At 33.3% G+C, this 21,235-nt stretch overlaps 2 protein-coding genes across 4 annotated transcripts; one reads left to right on the top strand and one right to left on the bottom strand.

The window, feature by feature from the left end:
• The first annotated feature begins 390 nt into the window (after positions 1-390).
• LOC147066348 (uncharacterized) lies at positions 391-20,621 on the top strand. Of its 3 annotated transcripts, XM_085955772.1 has the most exons (19): positions 391-549; positions 4,362-4,460; positions 4,554-4,650; positions 4,732-4,862; positions 5,426-5,545; positions 6,260-6,482; positions 7,527-7,666; positions 8,796-9,006; positions 9,939-10,078; positions 10,355-10,492; positions 11,040-11,198; positions 11,341-11,485; positions 11,967-12,171; positions 13,594-13,798; positions 14,466-14,633; positions 15,341-15,445; positions 16,966-17,058; positions 17,187-17,246; positions 18,585-20,621. In XM_085955772.1, the coding sequence occupies exons 1-19, from the start codon at positions 415-417 to the stop codon at positions 18,756-18,758; spliced, it is 2,748 nt and encodes a 915-aa protein (XP_085811898.1). In that variant the 5' UTR covers positions 391-414; the 3' UTR covers positions 18,759-20,621. The 3 variants fall into 3 exon arrangements, with proteins under 3 accessions (XP_085811898.1, XP_085811899.1, XP_085811897.1); XM_085955773.1 differs by lacking the exon at positions 4,362-4,460; XM_085955771.1 differs by lacking the exon at positions 391-549 and having other exon boundaries at positions 2,482-4,460.
• Positions 745-1,704, bottom strand: Alg14 (ALG14, UDP-N-acetylglucosaminyltransferase subunit). The gene has a single exon (XM_085955774.1). The coding sequence runs from the start codon at positions 1,419-1,421 to the stop codon at positions 795-797; it is 627 nt and encodes a 208-aa protein (XP_085811900.1). The 5' UTR covers positions 1,422-1,704; the 3' UTR covers positions 745-794.
• Positions 20,622-21,235: the final 614 nt, after the last annotated feature.

The raw sequence follows: 21,235 nt of genomic DNA, 5'->3' as shown, positions 1-21,235 counted from the left end.
AACGCAATCGTCCGTTCTCACCTTCCAATCTCTTTGATATAACACGATAAGTATTTATTTTTTTTCAATCAGGATTCAATTTGAATTTATTTATTTATCAAATATTATACCTTACTAACTTCAGAGACTTACGTAGTTATCAAAAATATTCTGGACCAAAATTGAATGTTGGAAATCCAAAGTATATTCGTAATCCTATCTTGGGTCAGTAGCTTTATTCGTGAAAATTCTAAAAATGTGGGTTTGAAAATTAAAGTTACGTAGGCTACTACCTACCCTACCGCTACAATGAAACTGAGATGTCCAACTATCATGACATATTTTGTAAAATATTTATACTGGCAATGATAAACCTGAAACGTCATAGTACGAAAATGTCAAGTTGTCAAAATAAACGCAAGTACCGCCGCCATCATGGAAGCTCCATTTTATTATTCAACTTTATGTCGTTTATGCGCTGAAGAAAATGAAAATGGAACGTTATTATTTTCAAACGCTGAAGACGAGTTGGATTTAAGCTGCCTCATAAATAAATATTTACCCTTAAAGGTATGCTTCTAATAATCGTTAAAAGAGATGACACTTTGATTCCAGCTTTGTTCGCCATTTTTGTTCGCTATTTTGTACTGCGAAATCATAATAATTACCATTTATATTTTATGAAGCAATCGTAAATTAAAACAATGTAAGATGTTTGATAGGAATAAGGGCATAGGGATCGTTGTGAAATAATTATGAATTAAATATTTTCTTCCTTTTTATTGAATGTCATTAATTTTCATTCGATAGTCACTTTACGCCAATCGTCCGAAATATTTGAATTCTGGGCTATGGGATTTTAGAGGCTCCCACTGCACGATAAAAACGTTCGCAATGTGTTTTAATATTTTCCCTGTCAATGACAGAGTTCTAACTCGGCAGATGCTCTCAATAAAGACTATCTTACAATTTAACATAAACAGGAGATTCATTAGGAACGCTATTATGCAAACCGGGATGCATGTTCCCGGGCCATTGCATATTATCAGATCTGGTTTGAATTTAACAATAATCGGAATGCTTGTCAAAATGGAATATATTGTACTAAATATGGAAGAAAAATAACTCTGCAAAACTTGTCTGCTTCTGTATACTGTGACAATGTCATATAGTGTATCCTTCTCGAATCCGCGAACTTTTGTTTCACTAATTTTATCATTATGTGCCATAACGTACAACCGAGGGCAGTAATTTGAAGTATTCATCTTCTGAAGGAGTCTCATCATCTCTGCAGTGTGGCCCCCGGATCCCATACATATTATTGTTTTTAATTTTCGAATTTCGTTAGCACTCATCGCCGTATGCATGTTTTGCGTATATTGTATCAGTCGTAAAACCACACATGTTAATAAAACTGAGAAAACTATTAATAAAACAGCCATGTCGCAGACTATTATGGTTTTGACATGTTTTCACAAAACTTTTTGAAAATGATGTTAAAATTGAAAATTGACAGATGACAATGACACTGACACAGTGAATGGTGTTGCCATAAACTGGTTTCTTAATTCTTTGTATCATAATATTACAATTTGTTTATAATATTCTTTATATTTGAACAAGTTTATCTGGACAACATAAACTTTGAACAGGAATATTATGATATTAGGTATCAATAAGGTTGATCGCCAAAAATATTTAATTTATTTATTCATAATTTGGAAGTATGTACACCCGATCTTCTTTTTGCACGGTTTCGAAAAAACAGGGTTTAATTAAAAAAATTAGCGATTATTTTTTATTTACACTGATTTGTTTGCTTTAACACGGTTTAAAAAAAGTTTAAAGAATAAAAATACATTCGTATGTACATATTGCAAATTGCAAAAAGTGCGATGACACGCCTTACCACTATATGGAAGGATCGGGGAATTTCGATTGCCATAAAAATGATGCTTGTGCAAACATTAGTGTTCTCGATATTCCTATACGGAGTCGAGTTGTGGACCCTGAAGGCAAGAGAACGGAAGGCAATTGATGCCTTTGAGATGTGGTGTTGGCGCCGAATGTTTGCATTTCTTGGACGGAGCACAGGACGAACCAGTCAATCATCCAGGGACTGAAGATAAAGGAACGGCTCTCGACGATATGTCTGAGAAGAATTCTGCAGTTTTTTGGACATATTGTCAGGCGCGGACCGGACAACCTGGAGAGACTGGTAGTTTTGGGTAGCCTCCAGGGAAGGCGAAGCAGAGGAAGAGCGTCTGCGCGATGGAGTGACCAAGTGAAAGAGCTGACTGGGGGGCACCATCCATTCTGCCCTGAGAGAAGCGGAAGATCGAGAAGGATGGAAAGTCTTGGTCGCTCAAAGGATGGCGAAATTTAAATGTGGTCACGATCCTCAGCCATGAGTGCACGACCAAGAAGAGAGAGATGTACATATTGGAATGGAACCTATCTACCATTTTTGTATGGGCACCTTATCTTTTTTTACACGGTTTTGTTTTGCACGGCAGGCAGTCTTTGGAACGTATTTATTTATTATACATATTTCTATTATCCAAATTATCTAATTCTAACACCATACATGATGCAACATCTCAATAATTTGGTTTATACGAATTATGACAATAATAAATACATCGAAGAACTCAAGAAATTAACCACGGAATTTGAGTATCCCTTCCAAGTTTTTAAAAAACTAGATGGCATACTTTTATTTATGAGTTTTCCATTTGATACCAAAAACAAAGCAGAAGTAATTGCAGGAAAGCTTCCGATACTTTTTCATATGAATATGTTAAAACTATAAGTGGAAATAATTACGCTACAAAATGTTATTAACATTAAAGCAAGAGAATTTATAAAATATTTACCAGCAGAAAGTATTCAAATCTATTAAAATGTGCTGAAAATTTGTACACCTGTTTTGGTTCGACATACTTGTGCGAATTAGCGTTTTCGCGAATGAAAATTATAAAATCGTAGTGCAGAACAACTTTAACGGACGAACATTTTTAATCATGTTTGAGAAATGGTTTGAGTAATTACGCCCCCAATTATACAATAATTGTAGACACCTTACAATGTAGGATAAGTAATTCAAGCTCTGTAGCATCTGGAAGCTCAAAATAAAATTTATGTATTTAAAATAAAATAACTAAGTACAGTTATTTAACTAAAAAAATTCTATGTACAACGCTTTATTTAATTTCCTTAGTAAGATTCTATTTTTGTTTAAAAATATATCTATTATATACTATAGGTACTTATAGGTATATTATGTCCTTAATTTCAGAAAACGTAGATCGCGGAGGATTTTTCTTATCCAAAGTAGATCTTATGTAAAAATTAGTTAAGTAAGCCAGGTAAGCCAAGGGGCCCTGGCACCCCCCAAAAATGAAAATTATCAGAATGATTTTAAACATTGAAATTGAAAGCCAATAAACTATACCTTTGGGCTTAGACAAATAAAGACACGGCAAAAAAATCATTTGTAATAATTCTCCAGCACCCTTTTTAGAAAAATTTCTTAGATTTTAATTTCTAACACAAAAATTTCGAAACACTAATGTCAGGTTTTTTAGAAACCCAATCCCTAATGGAACTGTCAAAAAATTCTCGGTGTCCACCCGAATTCCGGAGTGGTGTAGGTCTTGGCTGGGGAGGGCTGACAGGGCTCTAGTCTGGGGGCCCGGCGTGTCGGGTTGACCAGATAAGTGAGATAAACACACATAATAAATTAGCTTTAATAGCAAAAAAAAGTCGCCTGCGGCACTATTATACTTCATGGCCATGAACATTTTCAATTACTTATATAATTGTGCAATATATTTTTTGATTATTATGTGTCAACACTCGACAGCCCCATTATTAAAGTAGATGTATTAAAAATCGCCAATAATTCACTGTATAAGTACCCTTAATTTGAACTAAAACACAATTTTAAAAACGTTAATGTAGTGTTTCACACTGCCTTTAATCTTAGCGGTAGGTAGGGGGGGCCCAAATATCCTAGCCTGAGGGCCCGCTTCAGGATGTGGGGACCATGGTGTAGGTACACCGAGTGCAATAGACAAAAGACCGATAAACGAGAAATTAGGCTGTGAAGAAGAAAAAGAGCCTATAGGACTAATTTACATTCTCTTCCTTGGGCCCCCCCTAATATTAAATCCTGGATGCGCCACTGCCTGTTATACAGTATACCATATCGTTTTTGTGATGACCGTCTTTTGAGATCTAAAAACAAAACCAAACACAACCTAAGTACCTACTGTAATCTAGAAATAGTTGCGGGTACTAGATTGTGGAGGGTTTTACTTGTTTTTAAGTTTGTTGTATTTCATGTGAAGTATAAAATTTCAATATATAATCTGTTTCAGGTAAATGATGATGGAAAACATCCTAGAACGATATGTCCAGGTTGTAATATTCAACTTGAGGCAACTGTTCAATTTCTTGAGTTGGTTGTACGAGGCCAGGTACTATGTAAATAATAATAAATCGTGAATATTTCTCATAGATAATTCAAGACCTTTCATGCATCATAATAATTTAATATTTTATTTCAACAGACCTTTCTCCGTGATGTAATGCGATCACACCAAGAGGCAGTCAAGAATGTCCAAAAAAGCTTGCTACTGCAGGATGATGGTGAAATTCTAGTTCAAAGTATGTCTTGTATTTTTCTTCAATCGGTATTGTTAACTGGGATTATTTCATTGTTTCTAATGGTTTTTGCCTGTTTTATAGTTATGGAAGATGGAAGCTTATATGCTGCAGATCATTCATTGACACTTAGAGTAGAAGGTCTTGAAAAGCCCCGGCGGAAAAGGGGAAGACCACCAAAAAAATCTAAATCCACTGAACCAACTCCAGAAGAGGTATAAATATACAATATATATTATATAGGCGGCCCTCGACTTACAAACGTTCTACTTTAGCACAATTCACTCATATGACGTATCACCAATAGACAAAACACAATGTCCTTTCTTTCAATAGGTGAGGTCCGCTTCTTAGGTGTTGCTTAAGGATACCGCATGGTGTCCCTGTTGCTCGGTCGTCTTCTTGCGCTGTCCTAGGTCATGACAGCACCCTGTAGCTTCTTCGAATACACCATGTGGATGGTGGTACATGGTGGCCTTCTAGGACGCTAAAATCTGCCACCTTGGAAGAAAAAACAGGCCTGCTTTGGACTCTCAAAAACCATCTTGAGTAAGGTCCAACGTCACGTCTTCACTTTGGATATTACAAGACTCTGCATAGTCCTCTTTCTTATCTCATCATTTCTGACTAAGTCATACCATTACATTGTATACCCAGTATTGAGTCATGGTACCTTACGAAGACTGATAGCACCGTCTGCTGAGCTTCTAAAATAGATGTTTAATTATTGTTTATGTATGTACATACATTGTTCGATCGTATTTTTGATATTCAACAGCAGCCAGAGGTAGTTGAAGATATTCCTGAAGTTAAAAATGAGATCAAGGACGATGATACTATTGTGGAAGGTAGAAAAAGACGCCGACAAAAGCCCAAACGGTTTAAAGAAGCCGTGCAGGTAAGAAATTGATTATTATTTATATTACGTAGTATTTACAAGTATAGTCAAAATTCAAAGTATTGTATAAGGCATGACGATTATGAGTAAAAAAGTCACCGATAAATAATGAAAGAACTGTGCCCATAATGCAGTGCTTCTGCCAAAATTTCTTGCTATTATATAGTAGTAGTACGTAAAATGAGGTGAATAGGGATGACGTGGAGAATAGGAACAGTTCTTGAGAAAAAGATTCAGTGTTACTATTGCCACAATGCTACTGTTTGCATTCCAATATGTCTGATATTTAACAGATAATTTATTTTTCTGTCATATGGCAACCCCTTGCAGAGGACAGTCATCTTCACCATTTGTTATTCATTACATGTCAAAAAGTTCCAGCTGATTCACTGACTGACCAGATAATTACTAATTAATTACCACATTTAACTATCATGTTAATTATATCTAATGGCCAATTAATGCCAACGCGCCAGTCGCGGTGTCAGCACTAAATGAGTTAAAGAAATAATGAAGTTCCTATTAATCCATTTCGCTGGTGAACAGATCATAATTATATGAAAATATCGATAGCGAGTGAATAACGAGCAATCCCATTACCAAACCATACTGCTGAATTGCAAACACAACTATTGGCAAGCGAATTTAGGTTTTCAGTCTTTTTTATCGGAACTATTTCTTTTTTGTTATAATTTAAATTTCCATTTTTTTCAGGGTAAAGAGTTGGAAAGAATATTCCGTGAGGAAGGTGTCATCGATGGCAATGATAGCGATTCAGGTAGCTCTGAAGCTCGAAAGTCCCAAATAATAAGACAAAAGATGTCCGAGGAAGGAAACTGGGAAGATGAAATCATAGGGCATGTTGAAACAACCGATGGAACTCTTGTTGGTCAGCCTGTCATTGTTAATAAAGCTAAAGGAAGAGGACGGCCTAAAGGTAGGCTGGACGAGGAGACTCAACCTTAAATACACATAATTATGATGGTGTTGGGGAACACACATTATAAATCCACAAAACTCCATGAATCGTGAATTGGATCAGATAGAATTCTGATCTCAGCTGTGATGATATTGAATAAAATGAAAAATACTGTAAAAAAATCTTTAGTGTAGTAATTCGTTAAAAAATATGATAATATCTCTTCCTCGTTTTCATTTTCATGACCGAGGATTGTAATCATTCTGGAATATTGTCGAATTCTGAATCATCTTTCCGGATTCTCTGCAAGCCGATGCTATGGGTTTTTCAGTAAATTCCTTTACCTGGTTAGAGTATACGCTTCATATCTTTGCACTCCGGCTCTAGGATGATAATGATGTAATATATTATTCTAAAAATATTGTTTTGACATATATTATCTATTTATTTATTTATTTATTACTACATATATTAGTACAAGAGAATATGATTTGACCTAATTTTATGTGAGGTTATCAGGCAAAGAGGCGTATTAGTGTAGTAAGAAGTGCTAAGTTATAAAACGTATACTCTACTCCACCTCATCATCATTTACCCTCAGCCTTTTTTACTTGGCACAATCACTGTCCAATATAATCTTTCGAAGTTTTCTGGATTGTTTGAAGAATCGAATAATTTTATGATACAATTTTGACGATACATCGAGTATTAATTATTTTTTTGTCATTTTACACTGTACAATGAGTAATGACTATGAATCTGTAATCATATGATTAATAATTTTTATTTTTATACCATGTCGATCCTAAGAAGATTATAATAATTATGGACCTCCACAGAGTGGAGGTTGTATCAACAGATTTTTGTTTTTTTATGAGAATTGGATGTTAGCTACTTGCTTATCCTATTAGGTTCATACTCTGGGTCCAAGCACACATTGAAAAACAACATATGAATTTTGCCAGACCCGGGATTCAATCCCGGGACTCTCGAAATTATAAGCCGACACTAACCCTATGGCCATCGTAGACGTCAATGTTAATTGGATGAAAATTCTTTTAGGCAGCGGTCGGTCAAATCCTCAAACGTGCAGTATTTGCTCAATGGAATTTTCTTCCATCGGACGCTACATGTCACATGTGGCATCTCATCACAGTCGACCTCTTGCAGAGGAAATCAATGACCAAGAACTAGTAGAAGAGGTACATATAATTTTTCTTAGCATACTGTATTTAATTCTAAGATTCCTATTTTCTATATTTTAACATCTTTGTATCTTCAGGCTATACATCCGTGGCGAAGGGTGGAGGTAGGCTGTTAAGATTCGCCATAAATAGTGCACATTAAACTTTGTTAGTCATACGTATTTGTTTTTATTGAACTAAGACTAAAATTTACAAATGGTATTGGTTAGTTTTTAAAAATCAATCAAACCCTGCCTAAACCAAACCATAATAGTTTTGATATATTTTGGGCGATACAACAAAATTGTGCACACTTTTTCATTCATACTTTTCGTTGGATTAAGAATACATATTGGTTCATTTTTGAATTCACTAAGCTCTGCCTAACCAAACTATAATTGATAAAAAATATTATTCTATCTATAAAATATTTAATGTTATGTATAATTTAATTGCATTATATTATATATTTTATAGGTAGACGTGTATTTTTTGACTATTATCTATTATCGCTTGGTTTTCGTAAGGTTTATTGAATTTTAAAAACTAACAGACACCATCTGTAAATTGTAGTCGTATTTCAATGAAAACAAATACATATGACTGACAAAGTTTAGTGTCCACTATTTATGGTGGATCTTAACAGCGTACCTCCACCTTTCGCCACTGCTATACATTAGTCTCGATATGCAGATCTATTCACCGAATACAGACAGAATAACACCGTTTCATTATATTTCCGAGATTTAATATAACCCCAATGTGTTTTGGATGTTTTCTGTGTTTAAAACGGTTTTCTAAACATCAAATCATAAATCTTCGTGCGCGCTTCTTGTCTGCTTTATCGCTAACGTCACAATAGATGTCAGCGGACGGCGGAAACTCTGTTGGAATTGTTATTTTTGACGGTTCATATGAAAAGCAGCATATTTATCACAATTTTGCTTGATTTGGAAGTTTTGTCGGAATAGACCTGATGATCTGAATCCTCCGCGAACGTCAAAACGTATGGCCATCAAATGCATGATATAACATGGTTTCTTTCACTGCTCATCAAAAGTATCTGTATGTTTGCTATGCTTTTATGCACTAAAAGTTTTCACATACATACATTAAGGTAGTTTGATGGAAAATATTATTTCTTCAGGCAGATTCACCAATAATTCAAAATGAAGTAATCAGTGAAGCTGTAATAATTCAAGCCGAAAACACGATAGAGCCGTTGCCGGGTGAAAGAACCGATGTGGAGATAAATGTGGATGTGGACCAGAGTCCTATTATTGAATCTGAGGAATATGTATTCAACGAATCTGGTGTAACCATTACATCTCCACTCCTTGAAACACCTATTACTGATGGTATGTAGTCATTTTTAACGCCAAAATTAAAATTATTTTTCTATGTATAATTCATGTAGGTACATAATTTAATGGTTCGGATATCGAATTACATTAAATCTGAACAATATCAAAAGCCAGGCGGCTCATGGTGCAGTGCATAATTCGCTGGCCTTCCACCCGAGAGTTCTGGGTTCGATCCCGGTGAGGACACAATATTTATGTGTTTTTCTCAAAGTCTGGGTGTTTATGATTGTTCAAAATTACTAACAACCACCTTGTACGAAAAAGTAAGGGCATGGTTATTAATAATTCAAAAAGAAATATCAAAAGCCGTAAAGAACGGCTGCGTAGATCTTTATTAATGAAGCAACACCTTTTTCCGTAATAATAATTGTTGCCATTTTTTTAAATTTCGATTGCCAAAATCATTTTTTTATTAAAATACATTGGTAGAAGTATGAGAACTGCAGTAAGTATATAAATTGAAAAACTATAAATCAATAGTTAATATAAACTTTAAATAATTGAATGGTTACTTTATTAGTTGTTAATTACATAGATTGACGCATTCGTGGATACGTGTATTTTGTGTTGATAGCAATGAGTTCCATGGCATTTATTTCCATAAATGAATGTCAGCAGTGTCCATAATATTTAATATGTATTTAATACTGCCAGTCTTTCGTGTTTGCGTGTATAATAGATATTCAAAATAATGTTGCTTTATCGGAAGTTCGGAAGTAAGTAAACGACATTAAAAACTATTTAAATTCTGATTAACAGATTTTCTGGTATGCATGTTTTATGCGCATACTCTCAACGATGGTCACCGAAACATTCAACCTTGGCCTTAGTTGGTGGATGACAATTTAGTTAAAATTATTATCTGGTCTTGTGAATGATGTTTATGTATTTTTAAATATGAATTGGTTATAATATTGTGCGTCTAGGTGCTGAAGAGATTGAGTCAAAACCAGAACTCACCACCAATGATATTATACCTGTGAAAACGTCCACACACACTAAATTTAGATGTCCACATTGTGGGAAAATGTTCAACTCAAAGCAAAGTTGTGAAGTTCATATGAAGGTAAGTAAATAATAATTGACTATTTTCATTATTCCACCAATTTGTTTTACTTGCACGAATAAATGAATAGGAAAATTGTGCTCCGTAATCTAGCACTCATCTCTATAAGCGACTAAATACAAAAATTCGTTAACATGTTTGTGTTTTATCTCCTTTCACATAAGTTTATTGGTGAATATAATTCGCTCTCAAGATTTATAACATTGAATAAATACCGAAATGTTGTTATGAACTCGATCTAGCCTATTATTTTATTGTGAATGTTTTCTTTGTCAGGCGGCACATTTTGGTCACAAGCCATTCAAGTGTGAATATTGTGACAAATCGTTTCCTTACCAAGTCACGCTTAAGCAGCATCAGTTGGTGCATTTCCCCAAACCAGAAAGAGGGTACGCCTGCGACCAGTGTGGCAAGGTGTGTATCAAACATTATGTCTTATATTATAGTTATATTATGGGAACAGTAGCGGTATCTAGGTGGTTTCTAAAATGACTTTTGTTAAGCACAGTGCACTGAAAAGATATCTCCATTCAACAGAAAATCCAACAGGTGTTTTTTGATACATATATTATGTATGTATATAATTAATATATTATATTATACCAACTTGCATTTGCCTTTCTATAATGGCATGATTTGTACTACATACATAAGAATGTAATGATAAATAAGTTATTATGCATAATACATATTAGTTGTTTATGTAATTAATCATATGGGGTGATCATTTTCATGCTCTGTAAAATATTTTTTGGAGTGATTCCTCTAACATTTACTATTAAATGAGACCCATTTTTAAATTATATATTCGAGTAATCAGGTCAAATGAATAACAGGGTGTCCTCTTGAAAAATATTCTTAGCGATAACATTAATTCTCTTATAATAATAAAATTATGCGTATTAAAAAATTAAACTGTTGTCATATAAATACAATCAAATAATTTCTTCATTTCTTTCAGGTGTTAAACCATCCTTCGTCTGTCATTTATCACAAAGAAACTGAACATAATAATGGTCGCCGTTTTGTTTGCAACAAGTGCGGCAGATCATTTAAACATCGACAATTACTGCAACGGCATCAGCTTGTGCACTCTGATTCTAGACCTTTTATTTGCAAAGTAAGTGAGAATATTATGTTATATATTATTTATTTATAAATGGCTTGTTTGCAATGACTTTAGAAGTCAAAATAAAATTATTATTTTTCTTATAATTTATAATAATATGTAAACTAAATAAAATTTTGTTTTTAATTTTCAGGTTTGCAATGCTAGTTTCAAAACGAAGGCAAATTTAATGAATCATCAGCCTACACATACGGGAGTCAAGAAATTTGTCTGCGAATTGTGCAACCAGCCTTTTGCTCACAAAGCCAGTCTTACTTTGCATCTACGTTGGCACTCAGGTGCTTATTTTTATTTTCGAAACTTAATTTTTTAAGCAATTAATAAATATTTCATACAACATATCGTCGCCGTAGATGTCAACGGAGCCAAGCCACAAATTTGGCGAAAATGAGTAAAATATACACAAGCATTTTAAAATCATCAAAGATGCAGTGGTCAATGGATTTAAGCCACAAAACTCTTTTGACTACATTTTTTATTCATTTCTATATTCAGTGGTCAAGAGATATAACACACATAACTTCTAAGATACCATTTTTTTTAGTTATTTGTACAAAATAATAAAAAAGTAACACCACAAAGTATATTTATTATATGTTCAAAGTTTCACCGTTATATCAAACAAAAAAATTCAATAAAAAAAAGTTATTTTTATTTGTCACACAAAATCTTTGCGCGCCTGTTTCTCAGCATTATGATTTTGTGGACTGGTTCTCTTGACATCTATGGCGACGATATTTTATAATAATTTTGTTTCAGGTCAAAAACCATACAAATGTTCAGTCTGCTCGAAGTCATTCAGTCAAAATGGAAACCTTGCGGAGCACATGCGCATTCACACGGGGGAAAAACCGTATGCCTGTTCGATTTGTTCACGTCGCTTCACTACATCTTCCCAGCATCGCTTACATTTGCAGAGACACAGCGGTGAAAGACCATGGCAGTGTCAGGATTGTGGCAAAAGGTTACATTATTTTAATTATCATAATCCTTTAAGATAAGACCTAAGACCTCTATCCATGTTCAGTCTTGGGCTGATTAAGTATTATTATGTACAATGGCTAGTTAGTTATTCTCTGAACTTCTCTTCAGAGGACATATGGTATTTGTATTATACACAACGTATTTATTACCTACGTATAATATTTAAAACTAGCGATAACCTGCGATTTCATTTCCGCCTTGAATTTTTTGCAAAAGGGTTATTCGACTTGATTGGATGTAGTTGCCCCTGTATCTGCACTTTGCTTTACCACCCCACCACTGCTATCTACCTGACCACTTTACCTTGTGTAATATTTTTGAGAAGTTTTATCTGATAACTTTAGAACGTTTTAAGATACCTCTACGGAATTGTCATTGAATTCATCATTGAAAGTTTCAGGTTGATAGTATCATTAATAATAAAGTTAATTTTTTGGAAGAGTTGTATTAAGCACCGATACACGATGAATCTGTATTAAATTGGTATCGACGATATATTCATAACCCATTCAGGGCTCAATCTCCACTTGACTTTACATAGTCAGAAGAAGTGGGTCTAATTAGCTGTGTTGTCAGTAGACTAAAAGCAATATTTGTAAATACGAATTTTCAACAGTAGCTATAAATAAAATCGGTACTTTTGCATTATAACTGTGCCACCGATTTTTTACAACGTTTTTCTTAGCTCGTATTCTTATTTGTCCGGTGGTTCTTTGTCCGGTACAAATCTTGCAATCGATTTTTAACTAACTTCCCGACTAGCAAGACATTTGAAACTTTTAGAATATATCAGAACACAACGCCAATGCATTTTTTTAATACTTTTAGCCATCTTTAAGTAGAATTGAATTCATTTTCAGTTAATTCTGTTTTATATGAAAAGTTATTTCGACATCTTGTAATTATTTATACTTTGAGTGCAGTTTACGTGCCTTGTTTAATTCGTGGTGGCACACAAAAATTCAACAAAACCTAAAACAACCTACCATAACCAAGAAATAAGCACCAACTTTATAGGTTGTTGCGTTTTGGTTTATTTTTATATTCCACGTCGAATAAAAACTGCACATCACAGTGCACTCATAATAGAAAAATCGGTGGCATCTTTATAATGCAGAAGTACCTAAAAACCAAATATTTTGCCAAAACTCAATGTCGAATATGAGATATGGGTAGCTGTGTCTAAATTCCAAGATTTGAGAAACTGGTCAACAGCAAGTTCATCCATCCCACTAATTGGTAATTTTTAATGGTGCCGTGAAAGGTTTATAAACCACTTATAAATAATGAATTATAATAACATATTATCAGAATATGTAAAACTACTATAATATTATTTTAGTAGATGTAATAGTTAGCTGACTGCACAACTTACATTTCTTTTGAATGTTTCGGTGTCTAGATTTTTAAACAAGGAAACTTGGAGATGTCATGCCAGGCGGCACAGAGGCGAGAGACCGTTTGCGTGTGGCCATTGTGACAGAAGATTTACGGAGCGATGGGCTTTGCGGAAACATCTGCGGATGCATTCTGGAGAGCGGCCCTACAGCTGCAATATTTGTGGAAGACTATTTGCCGACTGCTCTAATCTGGCTAAACATAAAAAGGTATGGATATCTCATGACCTTGGAGCAAGAACTCTAAAAAAATAGCATATCGTCTTGCTATTTACGGCCAATTTCTGTGTGTATTAATACGATTAATTTACTACAAACATGATGTGTAGAAACTCAGCTATCCTGACTAATTATTGGGGTTGAAAGTACTCCAGATGAAGATTAATTCGGATAATCAAAAAATATTTACTTACAAAATGACCCTTTTCTTTGGCAATTGTTAAAAATTTCCACCTTTTTTTAAAACATGTTTGTTCTTAGAATATAATATTATGAAACTCATGATCATAGATAGTGCACAACTGGATATTCGGTGATTAAAAAAATTTTGTTATTGAATTAATACAGTATGTACAGACCTACAAACTTATATCTGTAGAATGGCCAAAAATGGAACTACGAACTACCATAGGACACCATTTTGAAAATTTCATTAGAATGTCAGATTTTGTCCAGTTACGAGGCTTGATTGGGTAGTTATCGACATTGGCTGCCCCATCCCATTCTTCAGATAAGTCTGTAGGTCTGTAATATGCATGTCCCGTTAATAAATAGTAATCAAGTTACTTCTAGGTTTTATTTCACCAGGAATCTTGGCAATCATCTCATTACCTACATAATGAATTATGTGTTACATATAAATAATTTTTCTTTGTAGATCCATCGTGAAAATGATGATTTGAAATTTGTACCTGAAGCTCCCCAAGAAGAGGAAACAATCATTCAAAATATAAATGAGTCTACAGATGAACGTGTTGTATACGTTACTTATCATTCTACAGGAGAAGATGAGGAAGGGACGCCAACTTTCCACATTATAAACGAGGTTAATAATTTACTATATTATGTATTTGAATCAGTCGAAAAAATGAAGTCAGTACAGTGGAACCCCGATCTACCGTTCTCGCATAAATCGTTTCCTCCACTGATCGTTCATTTTTGAAAGTCCCGCCAAACACCCATAAGAACAATGTTAAATAATCCCTCATTAACCGTTCCCCGATTTATCGTTTTCCTCGATCTATCGTCTAAATATTACGGACCCGTCACAAATATTATCCCGATTGACTGTTTTTGTTGAATATTTTCCATTTCGCTTTTGTAGAATTTGTTTATGATACTTTTTATGATGCTTTGTTTGGAAATATTATGGTCCCACCACAAATATTATCCCGATTGACCTTTTTTTTGAATATTTTTCATTTCGCTTTCATAGAATTGTTAATGATATTTTTCAGTCACGTTTTGTTTGCACTTTGCACAGGCCGCTTAGGCTTGCCTCGCATCTCGTATCACGAATTTTTATAAGTCGCAACTAAAATGCCCCCCCATAAAGAAAACAAGAACTCTAGCTGAGAAACTTATAATGATTCAAGACGTCGATTTTTTTTTTTATATCCCACATTTATGGTTTTTTTAGGGTCCCTTGAAAATCGTAGAATCGGGGTTTCACTGTATACTGTGAATGCCAATCAAACTATTTTAATTGTAAAGACAATACTTTTACCAGATTTTTTATTTTTATGCTTTCAGGGAGTCAAAGATATAGACGGGTGCGAATTGTATGAAACAGAAGCTGATTATATTGATGGTGAAAATATTGCTATAGACGGCTCCAAAGAATTTGATTTTGATCAGGTACCTAATTCCATTTGATTCAAACTCGTATGTTAAACTCCTGTTTTCAGGCTATTCTCCATTTTTTTTTATCATACTGCATATTATATTATTTTGTTTATGTTAAGCTCTAGAGTGATTGCTTTTCTGTTAATGTTAACCCATCGCGCACTATCGGCGCCAATTTGGCGCCGGTGTTACAGGATGCAGGACATGATAAAAATAAAAAAAATTTAATCATATTTTGACTTTTTTTAAAGTTGAAATTACTTAATAATATATGTAGCTATCATTTTATGATGTTAGTTATATACAGTCCAATATATTTTTTAAGAAATATTTGATTTATAAAATCTATTTTTATTTAAATTTGTCAAAATAATGATCAGTTCGCTAGGTATGAGGTGTTTGAGACAGTAATAAACATAAAATGACCCTCCATCTTCTAAATATCTTGAAGAGTATTATATTTAGCTCCAGTTTTAGTTTATCTTACTTTTATTATTTACTTCTATCATAGACTTTTTATCTATGTCATTTTGTATAAAAAAAGGCTAAAAAAAACCAAAAAACTATATTTGACATGTTTTTTTCATTCCATTTATAGACAAAGTATACTTAAAATGTAAATACTTAATAGAAAAATTCAAAACCTATAAATATTTAAAAGATTTGTTTGAATTGAATGAATAATACATGAGTTATATCAATTTTAGTAATCAGTGTGCCTTTTTAAATGATCCTGAAAAATTAAATCTGTCTGCAATGGGTTAAGAGGCGATACTTGTCATCAGATAACATTACTAGTACGAAAGCAGTAGTGTTGTAGGTCTCTTGCGACACATCGGCTCGAACGTGACATCACATCAGCAGTATAGTAAAACCCCGTTAATTTGAAATCATTACGACTGAAAGTGAAATCACAAAGTACATTGCACAAAAATACTTTTTGAGTTATATTTGGTTGTTGGAAGTCAATTTAGTATCTTATATACAAAAATAAAGTTGGTAGTCAATGGGTTAACTGTGTTCATATTAACGGGGTTTTACTGTAGTATGTATATTGTGTATGGTAATGACTAATAGTTTCAAGACCAGAACACACTTTACATAATAAGCAAATTTTATTTATCTGTAAAGTGAATATTTTATTAAGATGTCAAACTGGTCCTTAACCCCAATATACTTACTATTAAGTGATCGAGTAAAAAAAAAGGCTGCACTTTTTGAGGAGACCACGCAACTTGGCACACATCGTATCCGCCATTGTCGATATTTTTGAAGAAGAGCCACTTGAAATTTATCTCCCATCAAAATTGTGACCATGTCTCCCAAACTGGCCCCCCATAAAATTTTAATTATTTTAATACATATACACAAGTTAGGTATCAAATTGTATGTTTTTGGGGATGAGGAATTAAAAATAATATTGTTGGAAGTCTTCAGGGCGAGTTATCCACATGGCGACCCCTATTAGCTCAATGACAATATATTATTCAATTGATCATTTTTGGATCCTTAATTATGTTGTCATTTTTCAGGTGATTGATTTGGATGGCAATCCGCTTCATTTTACTATGCAAGATGGAACACAATTAGCAATTACGTCATCGGACGGAGGAAAATCACTACAGGTTAATTATATTTCTTTCAATTATTGTGTGGTGAACAGACTATTAAAATGCTTGAACGTATACATTTTTTTTTTAAATTTAAAACCTTGTCATATTAAAAGTATATATATATTTTTTTTTTTATCAAGGTGACCACACAAGATGGCGAGACAATTCCTGTCCAGTTGACTGATAAAATGGATGACAATGTAAGTTATTTCTAATATGATTTTATAATAATTACCTTCATATTTAACGATGATGTATATCATCACTAATTATATTATTACACTAAAAAAAATTATTTGAAGAATGTGTGTATTTCACGTGTAACAACCATTTTGTTTTTACATTTTAACATTATACATATTTACATTCGGGAGATTATCCCATAAGATAGTAACGTCTTTTGAAAGTAATAAATAAATACAACCAAAGATAATATCAATCATATTTTAAAAATGATCTTTCTCTGAAAACTTACCTCTTCGGTCAAAATCGGTGTGTGTACTTATGTACGCGCGTTAGAAGTTATACTTCTTTGGCGTAACAAAACCAAAATAAAACTTGTCATAGCCCAGATTCTTCGACTATCTCTTAATTATCTTGTTAAATTACACACGTAAGAAAACGGGCCGCTTATTGATGCTCCGTTGGTTTATTTCTATAAATTTTAACTTATATTACTAAATTATATAACTATTTATTGTTGTTTTTATTTTTAAAGTAACAATTGCCACTATGACGTTTAATCGTTTGTTTACGTAAGGAATTGAAAATGGCTGACAATAATAAATTTGCTGCGTAGGCAACGGAACAATTCTAAACTATAATATTATACTCACTGTATAATCTTCACGATTGGAGTATCATACTGAGGCGTAAAGGTAGTGCGTTCGGCTGATAACCGAACAACCGACAGAAACGTTAAAATGCTTGTGCACAGCGAACAGAACCAATTTTTTTTTAAACTAACCTTATTCAGAACTAATTACTTCACCAAACTACATAATACGGTATGGAAAGTCACTATGTATTAATGGAAACATACATCTGCCCATAAACAAACTGTTTAAAAAACATTTAACACATATGTTTTTATACAGATGACCATGTTTTTTTTGTACGCTTAGACAAACAAGCGAGTATGAAAATATTAACTGTTTCATCAGAAGTAGCAAAATATTATGGTCTCGTGGAATGTTACTTTAATTAAAGCACACAAATCTGTAGGATGTGAACTGTTTGAACTATATTCAATTTTATAGCAATGTTTGCAGGTGTGAATGCGTCGAGTTTCAAACAACTCATTGTGCGCATGCATTTGTGTAACGCCAAAAGTTTACGAATTATAGTGTAATTTGTTTGCGGGCACATGTATATTGATCTGGACTGGGTTTTAGGTGTATGAAAAATAAAGATTTAGCGTGTTCGCATCTCGGATTGGTCCAGTATTCTGGCTTATTTTATGATCTTGACCAGTTTGAAGGGTATTTTTTTCCTAATCCATTGCCATATGTAAGTCAAAACTGTCATTTTTGCCACAGATACTCAAGGAAGATTTCATTGTGAACACTGAAATGGTGGAAGAGACTGTGGAAGATGATGATCAGCTGAGTCAACCGATCAAAGTGTTGGGACCCGGCGGGCAGACTGTTCGATTCCTTGCGGCCCTCGACGATACCAATTTATCACATTATTTTACTTATACAAACAATTAATTATTTACCAAGACTGTGTATTTTATGCTTATTTATTTTTTTATTAATTAATTTTAATCTATTTATTTTCTAATTATTATTACGAAATTATATTTTGTACTTATTTTTAACCTGAGAATACAATTTATTAATTATGATCCAATACCTATGTATACAAGTACCTATGTATACTGAATACAGAAACATTTACCTTTATCAGTACACAGTGTAGCTTAGTAAAGTGTTTCCCAACTTTTTCATACTCATCTCTACGGACTGGTGAAAACAGTTAAAATATTTCGCAGACTGCTAACACATAAATAACAATTATTATTTTGTTTATTACTTTTTAAAATCAGATATAACGAACATGTCTGATTGCGAATAAAAAATATATAACATTAAAATTCTATCGTTAATTGAAATAATCAGAAACCAACCGGTAAAAAAATTGTTAACCTTTTCTATGCCTGATGATATTACTATGGCAGTATCTAACAGGCCACAGATTTTTAATGACACACGTTGAATGTAGAGCAAAGCTCTTACTAAAATCGCTGTAATACCTACCGATAATTTGTGGCTTAGTATTTCATAATTATTCAAGCAGATGTCACTGTGTTTAATTTTTTAGATTATGCACAGTGGTTAGTAATTTGAGTTTGAAGTCGGATGAGATAACTTGCAAATTTTTTATGTGCAGCCTGTCGATCACGGCCTCATGGAGTGAGAAAAGTTGCTGAAGGCGTAGAACCGGTTAATAATAGATCTTTTGTACTTTGAGAAATCAATGTTTAATTTCGGAAAAAAAAATTGTAAAATCTGCTGCTTTATCTTTACTCAAATAGTTGGTAACCGTGGTTTCAGTGTTCTTTCAGAGAGACGAAACACTGCATTGACATTATTCATTCGGTTGCCCTGTGTCGTATTTATTAGTGACATGGCCGAAAAAGTCTTCACAAATAAATAGAAAGTTAAACATGTACATAATAATTTAATGGCTATGTAACTGTGCGACGCTTACTTTTTGGACCGGCTGAAAATATCTGCGGACCTGCGGTTGGGAAACACTGGTCTAGTTAGTGTACCAATTTTCTCAAAAAGGTTGATGTACTAATAAAATAAAGGTATTTGCATACCTACGTACCTTTCATTGATTAGGAAATCTTATCACTCACCTATTGCTCCTGTCAAGATGACATGATATAATAGCCAAGCGTTACGAACCGCCCACAATACAGAGAGAGGCATATTTGATCACATGCAATTTTTGCGTGATCAATTTATCAACAGATGGTTGAACATACACACAGAATATGAATTCACCATAGAATAAATATATGTCCATCAAACCCGTGTTTATATGATGCGGATGTTTATATGACATTCCAAAGTGCTTGAAATAGGCTATAGATAATACTAAAAATGTTTTTCTTTCCATGAATAGGATTGTGTTTTGAAATCTTTGATACATTAGTGACAGTAGCAGTGGCGAAGGGTGGAGGTAGGCAGTTAAGATCCGACATAAATAGTGCACACTAAACTTTCTCTTGTTTTAATTGAACTAAGACTACAATTTGCAGATAGTGTTGGTAAGTTTTTCAAAAATCAATTAAATGCTGCCTAACCAAACCATGATAGTTTAGGTATTCTATGGGGATCCGAAAAAAACAGTGTTCACTTTTTCAGTCATACTTATTTGTTTTCGTCGAATTAAGAATACATATTACGGATGGTGTTGGTTAGTTTTCTAAATTCTTTAAGCCTTGCCGAAACCAAACCATAAGAGATACAAAATATTCTTCTATCTATAAAATATCTAAAACTATGTATGATTTAATGACATAATTTTAGATATTTTATAGATAGACAACTATTTTTTTGACTATTCGCGACCCGAGAACTACAGGGTTCTAAGTGGACAACTGCAGCAAAAAAGTTATGGGCTGTTGAAGTTTTGAACGCTTGTATTTTGTAAATTGTGAATGTTTTCAATTATTTTTTTGATTGAATATATCAATGATGGTACTGCTATGGTGTACCTGTCAAAAAAACTACGTTAAAACTAGTTTTTAATAGCTAATTTTACATGTCATAAATTCAGTTAGAACCATGTCCACCTGAAACTCAAACAAATCGCCTTTACTACAAGGTTCTAACTGAAATTTGTATGGAAATCCTAGTGATTCAGGATACATAGTTTCACTATTCATCTAAAAATAAATAAAATTCTTGAAAGTTATCGAATATAATATTTTTTTCCGGAGAAAATGTATGGAAATTGTTGGGAAAATGGGAAATTCGGAAAAACTTAAATATTTTTTTCTATTTTGTGTTTATTACCATTTTAAAATGAAAAATATGTTGAAAATATAATATAAAATACAAAACTATTGTTGATGCAACAAGCCCAATGTTGATGGTTCAATTTCAACTGGCCTGTTCTCTTAATTTTTTATACACGATTGTTGTTACTAATGGCTGAGGGAATGTTGTGT

This window comes from Rhyacophila brunnea, unplaced genomic scaffold (genome assembly GCF_057557595.1).
Source record: "Rhyacophila brunnea isolate RB1 unplaced genomic scaffold, BYU_Rbru_1.0 scaffold_5, whole genome shotgun sequence".
In the NCBI taxonomy this organism is placed as follows: domain Eukaryota; kingdom Metazoa; phylum Arthropoda; class Insecta; order Trichoptera; family Rhyacophilidae; genus Rhyacophila; species Rhyacophila brunnea.
The sequence above is the reverse complement of the archived record's forward strand: the minus strand, read 5'-3'. Positions and strand labels throughout refer to the sequence as shown.